The sequence below is a fragment of the Penicillium roqueforti genome (genome assembly GCF_015533775.1).
Source record: "Penicillium roqueforti strain LCP96 04111 chromosome Unknown scaffold_13, whole genome shotgun sequence".
NCBI classification, from domain to species: Eukaryota; Fungi; Ascomycota; class Eurotiomycetes; order Eurotiales; family Aspergillaceae; genus Penicillium; species Penicillium roqueforti.
The window spans coordinates 531,164-547,132 of NW_024067577.1; the positions used below are offsets into that span (position 1 = coordinate 531,164).

General features: G+C 51.2%; 8 protein-coding genes across 8 annotated transcripts; 5 read left to right on the forward strand and 3 right to left on the reverse strand.

The window, feature by feature from the left end:
* Positions 1-595: 595 nt before the first annotated feature.
* LCP9604111_5595 (cupin domain-containing protein) lies at positions 596-1,434 on the forward strand (the record flags this gene model as incomplete). The annotated part of the gene is made up of 3 exons (XM_039073422.1): positions 596-654; positions 726-1,149; positions 1,213-1,434. The coding sequence occupies 3 exons, from the start codon at positions 596-598 to the stop codon at positions 1,432-1,434; spliced, it is 705 nt and encodes a 234-aa protein (XP_038928557.1).
* Positions 1,435-1,626: 192 nt separating this feature from the next.
* On the reverse strand, positions 1,627-2,718 carry LCP9604111_5596 (uncharacterized protein; the record flags this gene model as incomplete). Its single annotated transcript, XM_039073423.1, has 2 exons — positions 1,627-1,747; positions 1,802-2,718. 2 exons carry the CDS (start codon positions 2,716-2,718, stop codon positions 1,627-1,629), a joined length of 1,038 nt encoding a protein of 345 aa, XP_038928558.1.
* Positions 2,719-3,462: 744 nt separating this feature from the next.
* On the forward strand, positions 3,463-5,251 carry LCP9604111_5597 (FAD-binding oxidoreductase; the record flags this gene model as incomplete). Its single annotated transcript, XM_039073424.1, has 5 exons — positions 3,463-3,722; positions 3,783-4,120; positions 4,177-4,663; positions 4,719-4,924; positions 4,977-5,251. 5 exons carry the CDS (start codon positions 3,463-3,465, stop codon positions 5,249-5,251), a joined length of 1,566 nt encoding a protein of 521 aa, XP_038928559.1.
* A 1,041-nt stretch (positions 5,252-6,292) lies between these two features.
* LCP9604111_5598 (cytochrome P450) lies at positions 6,293-8,104 on the forward strand (the record flags this gene model as incomplete). The annotated part of the gene is made up of 4 exons (XM_039073425.1): positions 6,293-6,492; positions 6,543-7,310; positions 7,369-7,832; positions 7,884-8,104. The coding sequence occupies 4 exons, from the start codon at positions 6,293-6,295 to the stop codon at positions 8,102-8,104; spliced, it is 1,653 nt and encodes a 550-aa protein (XP_038928560.1).
* A 542-nt stretch (positions 8,105-8,646) lies between these two features.
* On the forward strand, positions 8,647-10,008 carry LCP9604111_5599 (uncharacterized protein; the record flags this gene model as incomplete). Its single annotated transcript, XM_039073426.1, has 3 exons — positions 8,647-8,747; positions 8,799-9,009; positions 9,967-10,008. The coding sequence occupies 3 exons, from the start codon at positions 8,647-8,649 to the stop codon at positions 10,006-10,008; spliced, it is 354 nt and encodes a 117-aa protein (XP_038928561.1).
* Positions 10,009-10,222: 214 nt separating this feature from the next.
* LCP9604111_5600 (putative tannase) lies at positions 10,223-11,962 on the forward strand (the record flags this gene model as incomplete). The annotated part of the gene is made up of 1 exon (XM_039073429.1): positions 10,223-11,962. One exon carries the CDS (start codon positions 10,223-10,225, stop codon positions 11,960-11,962), a length of 1,740 nt encoding a protein of 579 aa, XP_038928562.1.
* Positions 11,963-12,517: 555 nt separating this feature from the next.
* LCP9604111_5601 (uncharacterized protein) lies at positions 12,518-13,267 on the reverse strand (the record flags this gene model as incomplete). The annotated part of the gene is made up of 1 exon (XM_039073430.1): positions 12,518-13,267. The coding sequence occupies one exon, from the start codon at positions 13,265-13,267 to the stop codon at positions 12,518-12,520; it is 750 nt and encodes a 249-aa protein (XP_038928563.1).
* A 1,119-nt stretch (positions 13,268-14,386) lies between these two features.
* LCP9604111_5602 (sterol esterase) lies at positions 14,387-15,967 on the reverse strand (the record flags this gene model as incomplete). Its single annotated transcript, XM_039073431.1, has 3 exons — positions 14,387-15,750; positions 15,801-15,880; positions 15,933-15,967. 3 exons carry the CDS (start codon positions 15,965-15,967, stop codon positions 14,387-14,389), a joined length of 1,479 nt encoding a protein of 492 aa, XP_038928564.1.
* Positions 15,968-15,969: the final 2 nt, after the last annotated feature.

Genomic DNA, 15,969 nt, shown 5'->3' on the forward strand with positions numbered 1-15,969 from the left:
AAACAACGATGCAAGCACATGCACGTCCGAGCACATTGGGGCTATTAAGTGGAGTCTTATAAGCCTATGAGGGGCTCTCGGAGGGAGCTACGGGAACTCGGGAGTCAATCGAGTTCGTATCGGGAAGATCTTTTGCCCAGAACTATTGTGGGCCGTCGGAGAACCCGCCAGGCGCCCCATCGGAAAAACCCCAGTTTTGCCTGGAAGATACGGGCAGCTCGCTTACACCATTTGTTTGTTCTGATATTGGTTACGTCGACACCTGGCCAACCGGGGCTTTCAGGTTGGTACCCACTTAGCTTGTTTAGCTACAGATTCAGGCGGCTGGTTTCTTACATACGGATACCTCCGTTGGAATGTCGGTTTTACGATTCTGTTTTCGTGTTGTATTGCAGTCACGATGTGAGATTCATGGATTAGATTGACAACGTGCCGGTTCTCGGCAGTGATTGATGGCGCTGACATCCGATATGGGCTGATGGAAGAATCCTTATGCTATTATGCTATTATCTAAACTTCAAGTTCATCTGCGGTCTTCTCTTGACTTACCACTTCTACATCCAGTTCAGGAACATAGAGACAAAACATTGCTATAATGGCACCCTCCGACGCAGACCAAATGGTGTACTCGGACTCCGACATCCGGGTCCATGTGTGAGTATCGACGCTATCCTGTTTGTGGCTATCTGTTTGTGACTCAACTAATATGACTGCTCTTTCCATAGGCTGAAAAACGCCGTGACCGGACGCCTCGTCCACCATCCTGATCGCTCCTTTGCCATCGAAGTGACTCTCGACCTGGTAAAGGGGGCCGACTTCTTCTGCCACAAACCGCCTATGCACTTCCATGTCCAAGAAGAATATATCGAATGTACTCAAGGCCATCTGGGCGTGGAGATCGACGGCAAGGAAGTAGTGCTGACGGCAGGTGATGGGGCGTACAGCATCAAGCCGTACAAAGACCACCGCTCGTACCCTCTTTCCCTAGATCGACAAGAAAAAGGAAACACGGTGGTCAAGTTCCTACTATCGGGCGAGAAGACCGACAGTGTCTTTGAGCTGAACCCGGTTTTCTTCGAGAATTGGTACCGCTATCAGGATGATGTGGTGGTCAACGGGGCCAAGATTGACCTGATTCAGCTTTTCAGCGTATGTCCCCCCTCCTCCTTCCTACTCCTATCCTCTTCAATGCTTGATTTCTCATGAATACAGACATTTGACGCGGGTGGCACGTACATCTCTCTCCCCTGGTGGATTCCTTTTGGACAGACCGTCTCACGCACCATGGGCCTCGTCGTTGGAAGATGGCTGGGCGGACTACTGGGTTATCAGCCTTTCTACAGGAAGTGGACTTCGGATTGGCCTCTGGCTTGCCAGAAGATGGAATCTTCATTTTTTCAACGGCGATTTGCCGATCGCTCGAAGATGGATTGATAAAGCGATTGATAAAGCAATTTATAAAGTAATTGATACATATCATTCACTCGTTTGTGAAATAGCCGTCCTAGAACTAGACTCAAGACTTCAATCTCAATGCAAAATAGCCGATCATATCATCCAAGAACCGTCTCAAAACTAGACTCGACAATTTAAAAAGGCAAAATACCCGACCCTCCAATCTAAAATTTATTCTGAAATAGTCTTGAGAATCTCATCCACATTCGCAAAGGCGAGCTCTTCGCTGGTCTCTTTCCAGAGCTGCTCTGAGATCTTCTTCCCCTCTTCGCTGTAGATAATCGGTGCCAAACTGTAAAGTATCTTAGCAATAGCTCTAATCATGGTCAACATAGGGATAACTTACGGCACCAATTTCTGGAAGGACAGGAACTCGCCATGGGTCTCCTCGCCATGGTTGACAGCTGCATCGGTGACCATTCGGGCTCCAACAGCAGCAGTGTTGGCCATGCGGCGCATTACGATCTTGGCGATAGCTCCGGCGAAAGTCTTATCGTGCTCACGGTTGAATTCGGAATCGAAGACAGAGCCCGGCGAGGTGGCATTGATGATGGCAACGGAAGGCGGGACAACCGAGGCCAGATGTGCCAGGAAAAACTGCCCTAGAAGCTTAGAGACCATCATGCGATCGAGGGGGTCAACCTTGGTCTTCTTCTGGTCGAGCGCTGCCAGCAGCGGGAAGCTTTTCTTCTCCTTGAAGGGAGTCCATGCGGCGACCTCTGATGAGACGATCGTAATGCGGCTCGGACCTCCTTGGGCAGCGCGTTTTTCCTTGACGACAGGGAGCAGGAGGATTGCCAGCAGGGCGGTGGAGAGGTAGTTCACCTGGATCATCTCATCATGGCCTGTCTTGGCGTTGAAGACGCGCGTGGCGTTGGCAATGCCGATATTCAGGACGACAATGTCTAGTCGGGGGAGGCTCTTGGTGCGCTCCGCAAAGGCGACGACAGAGTCATAGTCGGACTGGTCAAGCTTCCAGACCTCGATGCTATCGTCGGAGAGATCCCGGCCAGCGGCTAGATCCTTTTTAGCCGCCTGGCCTTTCTCGTCACTGCGCACAGCGAGAATGAGCTTGCTGAGTCCCAGGTCGAGGAGCTGGCGACTGGTCTCCAGGCCGACGCCGATGTTGGATCCGGTCACCAGGGCGGTCTTGCCCTCCAGGCTGACTCCCTTGACCGGGGCGGGTTTCACGGTAATCTGGTTGTAGAAGAAGCGAGGCAGGCTGGCCTGCTTTTCCGGAGTCACATCGAATTTGGACCCCATTTCAGCGAATTGAAAGCGGGGTATCAGCTTTGGAAAGTTTGGATGCAAGGTGTGCTGGGGAAAAAAGGTGCCCAGGTGGCGTGTTTTGCCTCAGGCACGTCCTTATCGATAGAAAGATTTGTGGTGAGAAATAGGCATCTGTGAGGGGTGTTGAAGAGTTACTGTAATTTGTGAGAGTTGAATGAAAGAAAGTGAGAGTTGGTTCCAAGGCTGAGAGTCTGGGCCCAGTCTCGAATGATTGTAGGATCGATCTACCCTAAGCCAAAAAAGGAAAGCATTTACTTGTATAGATTAGACTAGTCCGTATTCTGTATGAAGCCAGGCTATCGATTGATATACGTGGTCGCATGTCCAACGTGCTCAAATATGTGGGTCACCCGCGAACCATAGCAGCCCGGGAGGCACCCGGCCCCGGGGGGGAGAAGGGGGATCAGCAGAAGGCCGGTGGGAGGAAAAGTAGAAATCCGTATGGACCCGCTGTAATTAATTAATTTTATTTGCTTATTTGCTGTATCGTACTGTAATTCATTTATCTGATCTCTTAGTGCTGATGGCCCCCGGGGCGGTGCATAAAGTGAGTCTATCTTCGGGTAATTTAGTCCTCGGATGCGTGATTGGGAACAAGCTATGGGCAGAGGTACTGTCCAATCCGCATCGTAAGATTGGATGGCGCCAAGTATAAAACAGATTGGCCTCCCAAGCCGTATCTCACCACGGCAGCCATTCTAGGTACCTACAGAGATCATGCAGCTACTGGGTTTCCTGATCGGGGCGCTTGCAGCGGCAGCTCAAGCAACCTCCACGAGCAATGTGACCAAATTCACTTCCTTTGCGCAGAACCTCGGGCTGTCCGCAGCCAATACACGTGCTTTGGCAGCGCGATATGCAAAGGCTGACGACTCGGTTGCTATCTTGAACGTTGCATGTTTGACTGCGCAGGGTGTGCTTGGCGCTGCAAATGTTGATACATCGCCTCTCAACCAAACTATTGTGGATGTAAACTGGTAGGTTGCTATTTATCGGACCTTTGTATGTTCGGGCTTTTTACTGACCAATCAATGAAGGTCCGAATCGTGTTTTGCAGAGCCGCACTGCATCATTCAGCCCGAGGTAGCCCAGGACGTTTCTACGGCGGTGAAAGTCATAGGTTTCTTCCAGGTGAAATTCGCAGTGCGCAGTGGCGGACATTCGCCGAACCCAGGATGGTCCAGCATTGGGAGCCAAGGTATTCTGATCGATTTGTCTAAACTAAGCTCTGTCAGCCTGTCAAGCGATGGCAAGGTAGCGAGTGTCGGTCCGGGTCTTCGCTGGGGCGAGGTCACGGAGGCATTGAACTCAGAGAAGGCCGTGGTGCTGGGGGGAAGACTGCCCTCGGTGGGAGTCGGTGGTCTTATTCTCGGAGGTAAGTAAAGGTGTCTATCCATGGACCCAAAGATGCAGTCTAATCAGGAGCTACAGGAGGATATCATCACCTCTCTACTCGCTATGGCCTAGCGGCGGACAATGTGCATAATTTCGAGGTTGTTCTGTCAAATGGAACAATTGTTGACGCGAATGCGGAGCAGAACAACGATCTATTCCGTGCTCTCAAGGGAGGTGGCCCCAACTTCGGCATCGTTTCTCGTTACGATCTAAACACTGTTCCGGTCTATGAAGTCTGGGCGGAAATGAGGTATTATTCCACCGATCAAGCTCCCGCCGTCCTGGATGCCTTTACGGAGTGGCAGCTCAACGGAGCCTCGGATGTCAAATCGGTCGTGGCTATTGATATCTCTTTGACCTCTATAGTCATTGGGCTTGTTTACTCCGAGCCGGCCGTCAAGCCTAGCGCATTTGCACCATTTTATGATCTGGAGCCACTGTCTATTCCGGTCCCCGGAATGAACACCACGTTTGTCGTTATCGATGAACTCCTGGCATCCGCATTTCCCACTGCGAAGGCTCGGTAAGTAATTCATCAAATCCCGCTCCCTCTTCAGACAGAACTAATGCCTTCCCAGACACGACTATCGCGGCTGCAGTACCCGCATCAACGCCAACTTGACCCGGGATGTCTACGACTACTGGGTGGAGAAGGCCCAAGCGGCTTACCAAGCCACTGGTGTCAACCAAACCTTCGCTCTGCAATACGTGGGAGAGAATCTCATCCAGAAAGGGATTGAGAATGGTGGAAATGCCCTGAATATCCCATCTGGCCCCCAGCAATGTAAGACTCACACTTCTCATCTGATACGAAACCGTCCTAATGTCAGCTACAGGGTGGACCACCATTGTGGACTGGGAAAACGAGGCTGATGATGAGGCCGCGCGATCCGTTTCCATTGAGACGACAAAGTACTGGAAGAAACTGGCCAAGGAGCGTGGGTTGGATGTGTCCTTGACGTACATGAACGACGCCTCCCGCGACCAGAATCCCCTGGAATCCTACGGGGCGACAAGTCTAAAGCAGCTGAAGGCAACTTCCAAGAAATACGACCCTACGCAGATGCTCCAAAGGTTGCAGAACAACGGGTTCCTGCTTTCGAAGGCGTAGGGAATTCCAGCCCCGGGGTCCGCCTCTGTCTGCACTACTGTATAGGTCTCATTAAAGCGAATTTATTGGGTGTACATGGAATATTCAAACCATATCTACTAGAAAACCAACAACCAATCGCTTCAAATGTTTTCAATTTCCCTTGGATACTTCAATATTCCGAAATTCTGCCTATTGGGTACGTAATAGTTCCAAGGTTGCCACGGACAATCCTAATATTCATGCACGAGCGAGACTATCTATAGATTCCAGAGCACTGACTACACGAACTAGTTCATATAGTACTTCAGGTCTTTCTCAGCGAAAAGGATCGTACTATGGTGCCCCGATCAATATATCAGCCTCAAGCCTGTGCCTTTCATTGGCTCTGCCCCCTATCAGCGTACTTATTGCGTGCTACTAGTACCCATTTCTTTGCATAAACTTGGAAGTATATCCATTTGCACGCATGAAGTAGTGGTAATATAGATAGGTACGGAGTGAGGCTTCAGGTATTATTACATATGAGTACTTTTTAATACCACCGTATATTACACATAACCAGTTTACAATACATCCGTGGGGCAAATGTGATAGGTCAGCGGGTAGATCTGGAAAAGATGCGGCCCCTGAGGCATCCAGTATATCTTGCTTATTCGAATGTTGGCCCCACGAGGTAACCCGAGGCTAATCTAGGCCAACCGTGGCTGAGACCTTGGAACTGAGATGCATTCCTTCGCAATCCTTGCAATCTATGTTTCAATTTCGCGAACCGGTTTTATCAGGGAACTGCGGCGGGTGGATACATCCTAGCGTTGCAATGATGATAATAGGTACCTACAACATAAGCAGTAGGAGTAATCACGGCAATACGATACCCTTGCATTGCCGGTGCATCTGTAAAGGAGTTTTCCCGGGCAAAGTCCGCGAGTGTGATAATGATAGCGCACTATGCAGATACGATGTTAGCATCGACGGTCTTCATAGTAAATGAGGATTGATTCTTTGGACTTTTTTCGGCATTCCCTCAATCTTGAAAGTGCTTTCTTTGCCTTGTCCATTATGGACTCTCTACATGTGCTTGCTGCGAATGCGGCAGAGCGGCCGACTATCCTTGTTGCTCTGGTCTTGGTCTTTCTGGTATTGGGGCTGAAGCTATCTCCCCGGGGAAAGCAGCCGCCATATCTTAGAGAGAGAATACCATATGTCACCAACACTATTCAATATTTGACAGACGTGGGAACGTTTTTGGATCGAGTGACGTAGGTTTTATATCATTTTTATTTTCTAAGAATTATCTAACAACATTCAGAACAACTCTGGACAAGACCAAAAGCAACATTGTCAAGTTCCATGTCGGTCCGATACCAGCATACATTGTCACCGGCACGAAGAATGTGCAAACAGTATTTAGTTCCCCGAACATCCTAGATGGCAACTTCCTCCAGCTTATGTTGATGGAGCGCCACTGGGGAATGTCCAAGGAAGAAATCGCCAAGTTTGCAAACGACAAATCCGGTCGACTGAAGGCCCCAGCCCCAGGAACTGAGAATACCCCAGCTGAGAAGAGATTCTGGCGCGGTCACGACCACCTGTACGCTGAGTACCTCAGTAACCGCACGTATGCGGATGCCCTCGCCGATTCATTCTACTCTCTGTTCTCGGAGCGTCTGGATAAGCAATCGACGACGGAATGGAGCACCGTCAATCTTTTCGAGATGCTGAAGACCTCGATGGCTGAAAGTGCCATTATCTCGCTGTTTGGCTCAGAGATCATCGATCTAAACCCTGGTTTCATTGACTGTTACTGGGAGTTTGATGAAATTGCCGGCACGCTTGTCTGGGGGCTTCCCAAGTTCCTGCAGCGACGGTCGGTAGCGATAAAAGATCGTCTACATACGATGACCAGGAAGCACATCGATTCCGCATGGGAACACTTTGACTGGAACGGGCCCGATGCTGAGTCCAAGTGGGAACCCCATTTTGGATCTCGTTTGTCCCGGGAGACAGCAAAGTGGCTGTCTGAAGGGGGTTTCTCGAACCAGGCGGCCGCTGGACATACGCTGGCTTCGTTATTTGGGTGAGCTCTTCGTGATACTTGTACATGATATTTGAAAAACTGCGCTAACGTTTATCAGGCTCAACGGGAACACAGTCCCCGTTACTACATGGGCGATGATCGAGCTGATCAAGGACCGAACTCTGTTTGAGGCTGTGCGCACAGAAGCCATGGAAGCCTATATCACGGATACTAACACCGGAGCCAAGCGGATAGACGCACAAAAGCTCATCAATCTTCCTCTGCTGCAGTCTCTCTACATTGAGATTATGCGTCTGCATGTATCTTTCAACGTGACGCGCAAGGTGATGCAGCCCATCCAGGTAGACGGATACATGATCGAGAAAGGGGCCTTGTTACAGACCTGCTCACAGATTGCACACTACGAGGACGCTGTCTGGGCCACCTCGGAGCATCCCGCCTCGGAATTTTGGGCCTGGCGACATGTACAATATGTAGATTCGCGAGATGACTCAACTGGGGAGACCACTCGCCAGGCTCAATTTGCCATGAAGGGGAGACCAAGCTCGTTCTTCCCATACGGTATGTTTCTCCTTCTATCCTACGACGCCGATACTGACTGGCTTATCCCAGGTGGTGGATATGTGATGTGCCCAGGGCGGCATTTTGCCAAGCAGGAGATTATACTGGCCATTGCAGTTTTGGTGACGAAATTTGACATTGAGTTTGATGAATGGCTGGACTCTACTGGGAAATCCTCGGACAGGCCGGCTCAGGATGATTCCAGATTTGCTGGCTTCATCGCTATGTCTCCGGATCGGGAGATGAGAATGCGGTGGAAAAGACGGTGGTAGTATCTCCACTAAACAAGATCGAAAGATCTCCAGGGCTTCAATTCATTCCAAGGTTGAATATATTGAATATCATTGAAACCCATTTTAAGAACACACATGTGCATGCAAGTTATGCATACAGCAAAATGAACTTTTTCCTGCTCCAATTGTATGTCAGACCGCTGGCGATCGGGGACGAATGTCTCTCCAGTGCGATACAATTGTGATTGTGACCGAGAAAATCACTCCAGAAGACATCCGGCATCAAGCGAGTCTGTGGGAGCTCTCTTATGCTGATAGACTCACTATCCTGGATTCACGTGAAAGGAGCCGATGCTCCGATGCCGTCGCGTTTGAGCCCCTGCATGGTCTGATTTTGGACCATCTTCTGGACTGCGCAGAAAAAGGAATATCGACTATTCTCGGCATCGCACATCGCACATCGCACATCGCACCTCGGTGCGTTCTAGAAGCTGAGCCTGCAATACCCACTGCAGGTCCTTGATACCACACCGTTCGACCTGTTGGCTCACGCGCGGCGCAATTTTGCCAAGGCCCCGACCATGCGTGAGTCTCTGTGCGAAGGCGTACGCTCGATGTCGGTTGATGGCTACACCGAAGGAAACATTGACGAGGCTGTCGCATCTGCTCTCCTCATGGATGCGTATCCCTCAAGATCGATCCCCCCTCGTTGAACATGCTACTGACTTCTCAGGATTCTCCCCGGCAGTCTTGATAAAAAAGCTCTATGGGGAGTGGTGGTCTGCAGAGCGAGAAGGCAAGGGCATTGGCCGCTACGAACGCGCATTGTCGCGGTTCAAGCAGTATTTTGCGCAGCTATGCCAGAGATCATCGTCGAGCATTCGAAGGCCACGCTCAACCGCCTCTATAGCCAAGACGATGAGAATGCGCTGCGGTCCTCTGTTGTTTGTTTTGTTTGTCTGAGCCGCCTTGTGTGACACGTGTGTCGTGATCTTTGGACACGTGATCTTTGGACAACCCAGCCAGCTCGGGCTCTACCATGTCGACGTCCATGTTACCACGACAACCAGAATGAAGAATCGCATGTCCCAACTCCGGGCCCTTGCAATTGGGAAAGTATATGTTGTAGAATATCCCTCCGGATCATAAGTTCGACGCCGTTCTGAAACTTATTGGCGACAGCACTGTTGTTGATTCACCCCAGATGGCGCGCGGAGGAGGACCGGGTTATTGGTGGATTTCCGCCTATTCCGGACTTCGATCCTCTTTCGCAGATGGCGTGTGGGGTTCACTTCAGCTTCTTTGGGAGATTTGTTTGGGAACCCCTGAGTCTCCTTTGCTACCCCCTTAAGTTGGATACTAGCGGCATGGCTATGAATGTGGGCTCAATAGAATGAACCGGATGTCAATATTTCCGAACATGTCTCACGCCAAGCGACTAGTGAAAATGATTGAAGTGAATAATTTTTGGTTACTTTTCGAGTCTAGCCTTTCTCGATTGAATATCCATGGTCAGCTATATTGTAGTCAATTACTTCGTATAGCTCCTCGTAGGTACCTTGGATCTCGATTAGACTTGCCAGAACCGAAGTTTAACCGCAGGAGACTGAACTTCGCCCTGGATCAGATCCGTGGAATTCGACATGGCCACGCGTACGTACCTGGGGATGACGCGGTCGCCCGGCCATGGACAAGTTTTAAGCTTAGATCTTGGATATATGGGAATAAACCTTAGCCGACGGCATCAAACTCAAAAAAAGTTAATGTCCTTCTCGTCCATGACTGGTCCTTTTGAGGACATGAGGTACTCCGTAACCCTTAATTCGGAAGGCTGAATTAAACTACACATGCTAGGCTATGGGGAATGACCCGTTTCCCTTCACGCTCTATCTCGAACCTAGTCTGAGCTGCGCCTTGTGCCGGTGTTAGATGATGACGACTGAGTATCCACGCCTATCCTCGATTCCCGGTCAGGTTTTATGGTTTGATTGCAGGCAACGCAACGGTCTAAAGCATGATCTGCGCTTTAGTTACTAGAAACTGGAGCCGTTATGTAGAGTACCTGAAGATCTTATAAGTATAGCCTCTGGTCTTTCCATTTTATTTTCTTGACACTTATTTTTCCATTTTATATCTATTCATTTGATATACCTCGACATGCGCGTCTCCTTGGGCGCTGCTGCAGCCCTGGCAGCATCAGCAGGTGCTACTTCCCTTGCTGATGTCTGTACCGTCTCGAATGTGCAGGCTGCCCTGCCCTCCAACGGGACTCTAGTGGGTATCAGCATGATCCCCTCTGCTGTGACGGCCAGTGCTGTCTACAATGCCACCGCTGGCACGGGAAGCACCGAGACTTATACCTACTGCAATGTGACCGTCACCTACGAGCACACCGGCAAGGGAGACTCCGTTGTCATCAAGTATGCCTTCCCCAAGCCCTCCGATTTCAAGAAGCGCTTCTACGTCGCCGGCGGCGGTGGCTTCTCTCTGTCCAGCGATGCAACCGGTGGTCTCGAGTACGGTGCTGTCAGCGGTGCCACCAGCGCAGGCTATGATGCCTTCAACTACGCCTACGACGACATCGTCCTCTACGGCAACGGGAGCATCAACTGGGACGCAACCTACATGTTCGGATACCAAGCCTTGGGCGAAATGACCAAGATCGGAAAGGTCCTGACCCAGGGCTTCTATGGCATGTCTTCCTCCGCCAAGGTCTACACCTACTACGAAGGCTGCTCCGACGGCGGCCGCGAGGGCATGAGCCAAGTCCAGCGCTACGGAGAGGAATACGACGGAGCCATCACCGGAGCCCCGGCCTTCCGTTTCGCCCAGCAGCAAGTCCACCACGTCTTCCCCGCTACAGCCGAGCAAACCCTCGACTACTACCCTCCTCCCTGCGAGCTGGCGAAGATAGTCAACGCCACAATCACCGCCTGCGATCCCCTCGACGGCCGCACCGACGGCGTCATCTCCCGCACCGACCTCTGCAAGCTCAAATTCAACCTGACCTCCATCATCGGCGAGGAATACTACTGCGCCGCCGAAACCAGCACCTCCCTAGGCTTCGGCTTCAGCAAGCGCGCCGACGGCACCAGCACCTCCACCACCCCCGAACAAAGCGGCAACGTCACCGCCGAGGGCGTGAAAGTCGCACAAGCCGTCTACGACGGCCTGCACAACTCCCAAGGCGAGCGCGCCTACCTATCCTGGCAAATCGGCTCCGAGCTCAGCGACGCCGACACGCAATGGAACAACGAATCCAGCAAGTGGGAGATCGACATCCCCTCGACAGGCGGCGAGTACGTGACCAAGTTCATCCAGCTCCTCGACCTCGACAACCTCTCGGACCTCGACAACGTCACCTACGACACCCTCGTCGAGTGGATGAACATCGGCATGGTCCGCTACCTGGACAGTCTGCAAACCACCCTACCGGATCTCACGCCGTTCCAAGCCTCCGGCGGAAAACTGCTGCACTACCACGGCGAATCGGACCCCAGTATCCCTGCTGCGTCGTCTGTGCATTACTGGCAGTCGGTGCGCGCGATCATGTACCCGAATCTGTCGTCCCAGGAGAGTCTGAAGGAACTCGCCGATTGGTACCAATTCTACCTTATCCCTGGTGCGGCGCACTGCGGTACGAATTCTCTCCAGCCGGGTCCGTACCCGGAGAATAATATGCAGACTATGATCGACTGGGTGGAGAATGGTGTTAAGCCTTCGCGGTTGAATGCCACTGTTTCGTCGGGTACTTATGAGGGCGAGACGCAGATGCTTTGCCAGTGGCCGACCCGTCCGCTTTGGAAGAGTAATAGCACTTTCAAGTGTGTTGATGATACGGCTTCGATTGAGAGCTGGACTTATTCTTTCCCGGCTTTCAAGCTGCCTGTGTACTAGGTTGTATGTACAAGGGAGCTTTGAGTATGCCAAGGATGTTTCTCTCGCTTGAGGTATTTTGGGTTTGAGATGATCAGCCCTAGTTCAGCCCTAGAAGTCTGTTTTGACCAATTGGGCATTATACTCTAGTTAATTATATTCTGTGAATGCCTATTATTTCTATCATCTGCTTCGTCTTATAGTTAGTGTGGTCTTGATCATTAAGCAAAGGGTTGAGCACTGCCTCAATGGTGTCCCGTCAGGGGTCAGTTTTTGAATGAATATTATTAGACCCATTGCACAACATTATGCCTAATAACTTCTCGGATTGCAAGTAAAGGTATGAAAAACATGCAATAAAATTAGTCTAAGAACGCGCCCACAATATGGGCTATTCCGATTTGTTTGAGAATTTTCTAATTTTAAAAGATTTTTTTTCTATAAACAACGACATATCTAGAAAGAAATGATTTGTGCTTTGTAATTTGTGCTTTGCAATTTGTTCAGCATGAAAACTCCCCATAACCAAAAGGTATATCCAACTTAAACACCAAGAATCAGAACCCGAGCCACACTCTAACCCAGAGTCAGAGTGTAAGCGGCATCGAGACTGCAAGCCAGGGTATTGACATCATCAGGTTGCTGGTAGGATTCAACGCAGTCGGCATCACCCGCAGCGCAGGTAGCGGTGGTGCAGGACTCATCACTGATGGTGACTCCGAATCCAGCAGTGACGAAAGTCGAGGTCTTGACCAGGTTGATGGAGGACAAATCCCAGAAGAGGATGTCACCGGACTGGGTGTACTCGAACTGCAGGACGTCGTCGCAGACCTCGGTGGTGGACATCTTGATGGAGATACCGCCGCCGTTGGAGTTGGTGAGCCAGGTGTCGCTGAAGGACTCGCCGGGGGCGACGGTCTGCATCTCACCGGGGTCCTCGGTGACAACCCACAGGTAGACGGTGTCCTCGAGGTTGTTGACAATGGTGACACCGCTGCCGGTGGCGGTGGCGGTGGCGGTGCTGGCCGAGGCGGTGGAGCTGGCATAAATGCTGGTGCTAGTGGGCACGGAGACAGGGACGCTGGTCACGGTAGAGATAACGGGAGTCAAAGTCGAGTAGGCGACGACGGAAGTGGAGGAGGCACTGGCGACCTCTTCGACAGCGACGGCAGTAGCCACGCTGACGGTGCTGCCGGTCTGGTAGACGGTTTCGTAGACGGTCTGCCAGACGGTCTCCTCGATGTAGTTGTCGTCGGCGACGGCAATGGGGCGGGCGGAGGCAGTCAGTGCCAGAAGGGCCGAGAGGGCGGCAATGTTGAAGCGCATATTGGCTGGATGAATTCGATATTCAAAGGAAGGTGTTTGATAGACAGTGAGATCTGGTGAAAGAGGGACTTTGATCTGATCTACAGACTGTTAAAGAGAGTGATGTGATGAGGCTCAGCCCCAAGAGGTAGGAATCCAAAGGAGTGTGATTCGAAAGATCGTGATGGTCAAAGGAGAGAAAGAAAAAAAGAGGAGAAGACGGAGGATATAGCGCCATTTTATTCTTAGGGGTGGAGTACGTACGAGGGCATTGGGCGTGTCAGATTTTCAGTGTGGCGGCCGTTTGATAGGCCACCCCCATTGAACCGCCAAATTGGGTTTGGCCGTGTTGTTTCCATGTGGTCGGTGCCTGACTAGACGAGACCGTCCTGTTGATCCCATTGGTAGCCATTGCTGGGGTCAGGCACAGCGATCTGGTCCGACCAACCCGAATGAAGACGGCCAGCGAGGTTCCATGGATGGGCCAGTTCCTGAGCCACGATTTCGCCGGCGCTGGTCTTGGGGATTGTGACTTGTTCCTTAGCCTGGACTGTGGAGATACGCGCCAGGTCTAGATCGAATCAGAGTAGACAGCGCCTGCGGACGGAAAGTTCTCAATTGCGCGGACCTGCCCCTGAATATCTTTTTTTAACGCCTACAATCTAGATCACTATAAGTGACTCTGGCATTGTCCGGGCCAAGAGGGACTTAATACAAGCTTATATTTTAGACCCAAACGGGGTGGGAAGGAGAGTAGATTATCGCCGGAGTCTTCTTTGTCCTCCGTTGGTGCCAGCATGGCCAGACTGTGGATCCAAATTGAGTCACTCCATGGTTTGATTAACTTTTCTCTCGGGTACCCTACGGGGTACATACATGATCAGGCACAGGCACATACATCGGGAATCGCACCCTCTGGACGCCACTTCGGTACATCCAGACGGGTTCCTGGAAAACTCTGCATCCTGCCAAGCCGTGATAGGTGGCAATCTATACACCACACACATCTTGAATCGGTACCGGTCAAATGCACTAGAATCCCCTATACATCCATGGACGTGGCCATTGACCCGCCAAGCCACAACCCCGCTCACAAACCCACTCCGAAAAATTGCTATGTTGTACATGGCGTAACAGTGTTCAGGGTGTGGCCCCGTAGGCTACATCATTGGGGAAGACGTGGGTTTTTCGGGCAGCCGACGTATTGGAAACACGACCGTCGGCGACAAATCCGTGGTTCTCAGGCCCCGTACTGCCTGCCAACGGACCTCCCCGGCTGTACGTCTCGAGCGCATTAAACACATAACCGAAGACTTGGCGGTCAACGTCCGAGGCCCACAAAAAGTCTAGATGCTCGTAGGTGGGAATCGCCTGGGCGACAGTGTCATGTGGCAGCCCCTTTAACATCACGCCGATATCAACGAGGCTATCGTTGTCGCCGTACAGCAGCACAATGGGGGTTTTGATGTTGCGAGTAGGGTATTTGACCGGCTTGTAAAAGCGCTCGCTGGCGGCGACGCTGAACGGGGCATAGAGTTCATCGTCGTAGAACTGGAAATTCTTGTTCCGAATGATCTGGAACCAATGCACCACAGACTTGGTGCTGGTGAAGGAGTATAGATGCAAATACGCAGCAAGCTTTTGTGTTTGGCTGATGTTGCGGCATTTCCAGTTGAAGAGGGCTTGGAGCGCTGTGTCGATAATGCGCACGAAGATCGGCGGGTACAGTATCGTCTGCCACATAGTTGTCGAGGAAAGAATGCTGCGTCGACCGAACAACAGGAACAAAAAGTCCGGAGAGGCTTTCATAAGTGAATCAACAATGCGGTTGCGGAGGCCCGAAGGAGCCATGGCCGGCGCAAGTGCCACAAACACATCAATCTTCTGGTTGAGCAATGGATGAATAGCGAGCGTAGCGAATGCCTGCGCTGTCCCCTGGGAGAATCCAATATAGGACAATGACGGCTGATCGGTCACCTCGAGGATGTACTCGATGCTGTTGGGGATATCAGAGAAGGCGAACTGATCGATAGAGAAATCCCAAAACTCATTGGAACTCGGCGAGCATCGGATCGACTTCTTGGAGTATTTATTTCCACGGTTATTCCCCAGCCATACATCGTATCCCCTTTCCACCAGCTGGAAGGGCAGGCACCGTTGCTCGTCTGTCAAGGCTACCCACACCTCACTGGACATCATCAGGCCGTGGTGGAGGTAGACGACTTTTTTCCGAAGCCCATTGGGACCATTATTGACGCGCATTTTCTCTTCTCCTTTTCGATATGCTAACCGATGAAGTCCAAGAAGGTAGCCATCGCTTGTTTGTACAATGTGCTCCTCGGCTTGAAATCCGAAGAGTGCACATATCTCGGTGAAATCTGACGCGTCTGCAATAGTGGTGGCAAATATCTCCTCTTTGGTGCGCTTCAGCCGGGATTCACCTGGTATTAAAAGGTTGAAAAGCGCCTTGGATTGGCCATAGCAGAATGTGATGATAGGGCCAGCTGGTTAGGGGTTAATATTGGTATCATCCATATTCGGTGATTTTACTAACGAAGGCACCAAGTAATCAAGTGAATGATTGTCTCAAGCAGAACAAGAACCAAAGACCCCAAGAGGGCTATATACTCATACCTAGACGTGAAGGTCAGTTGCTGCGTTCTTCATAAAAGCTAGAGTTCCTTACCAGAACAATCTCCCGATGAACGGAACTCGCGACATGA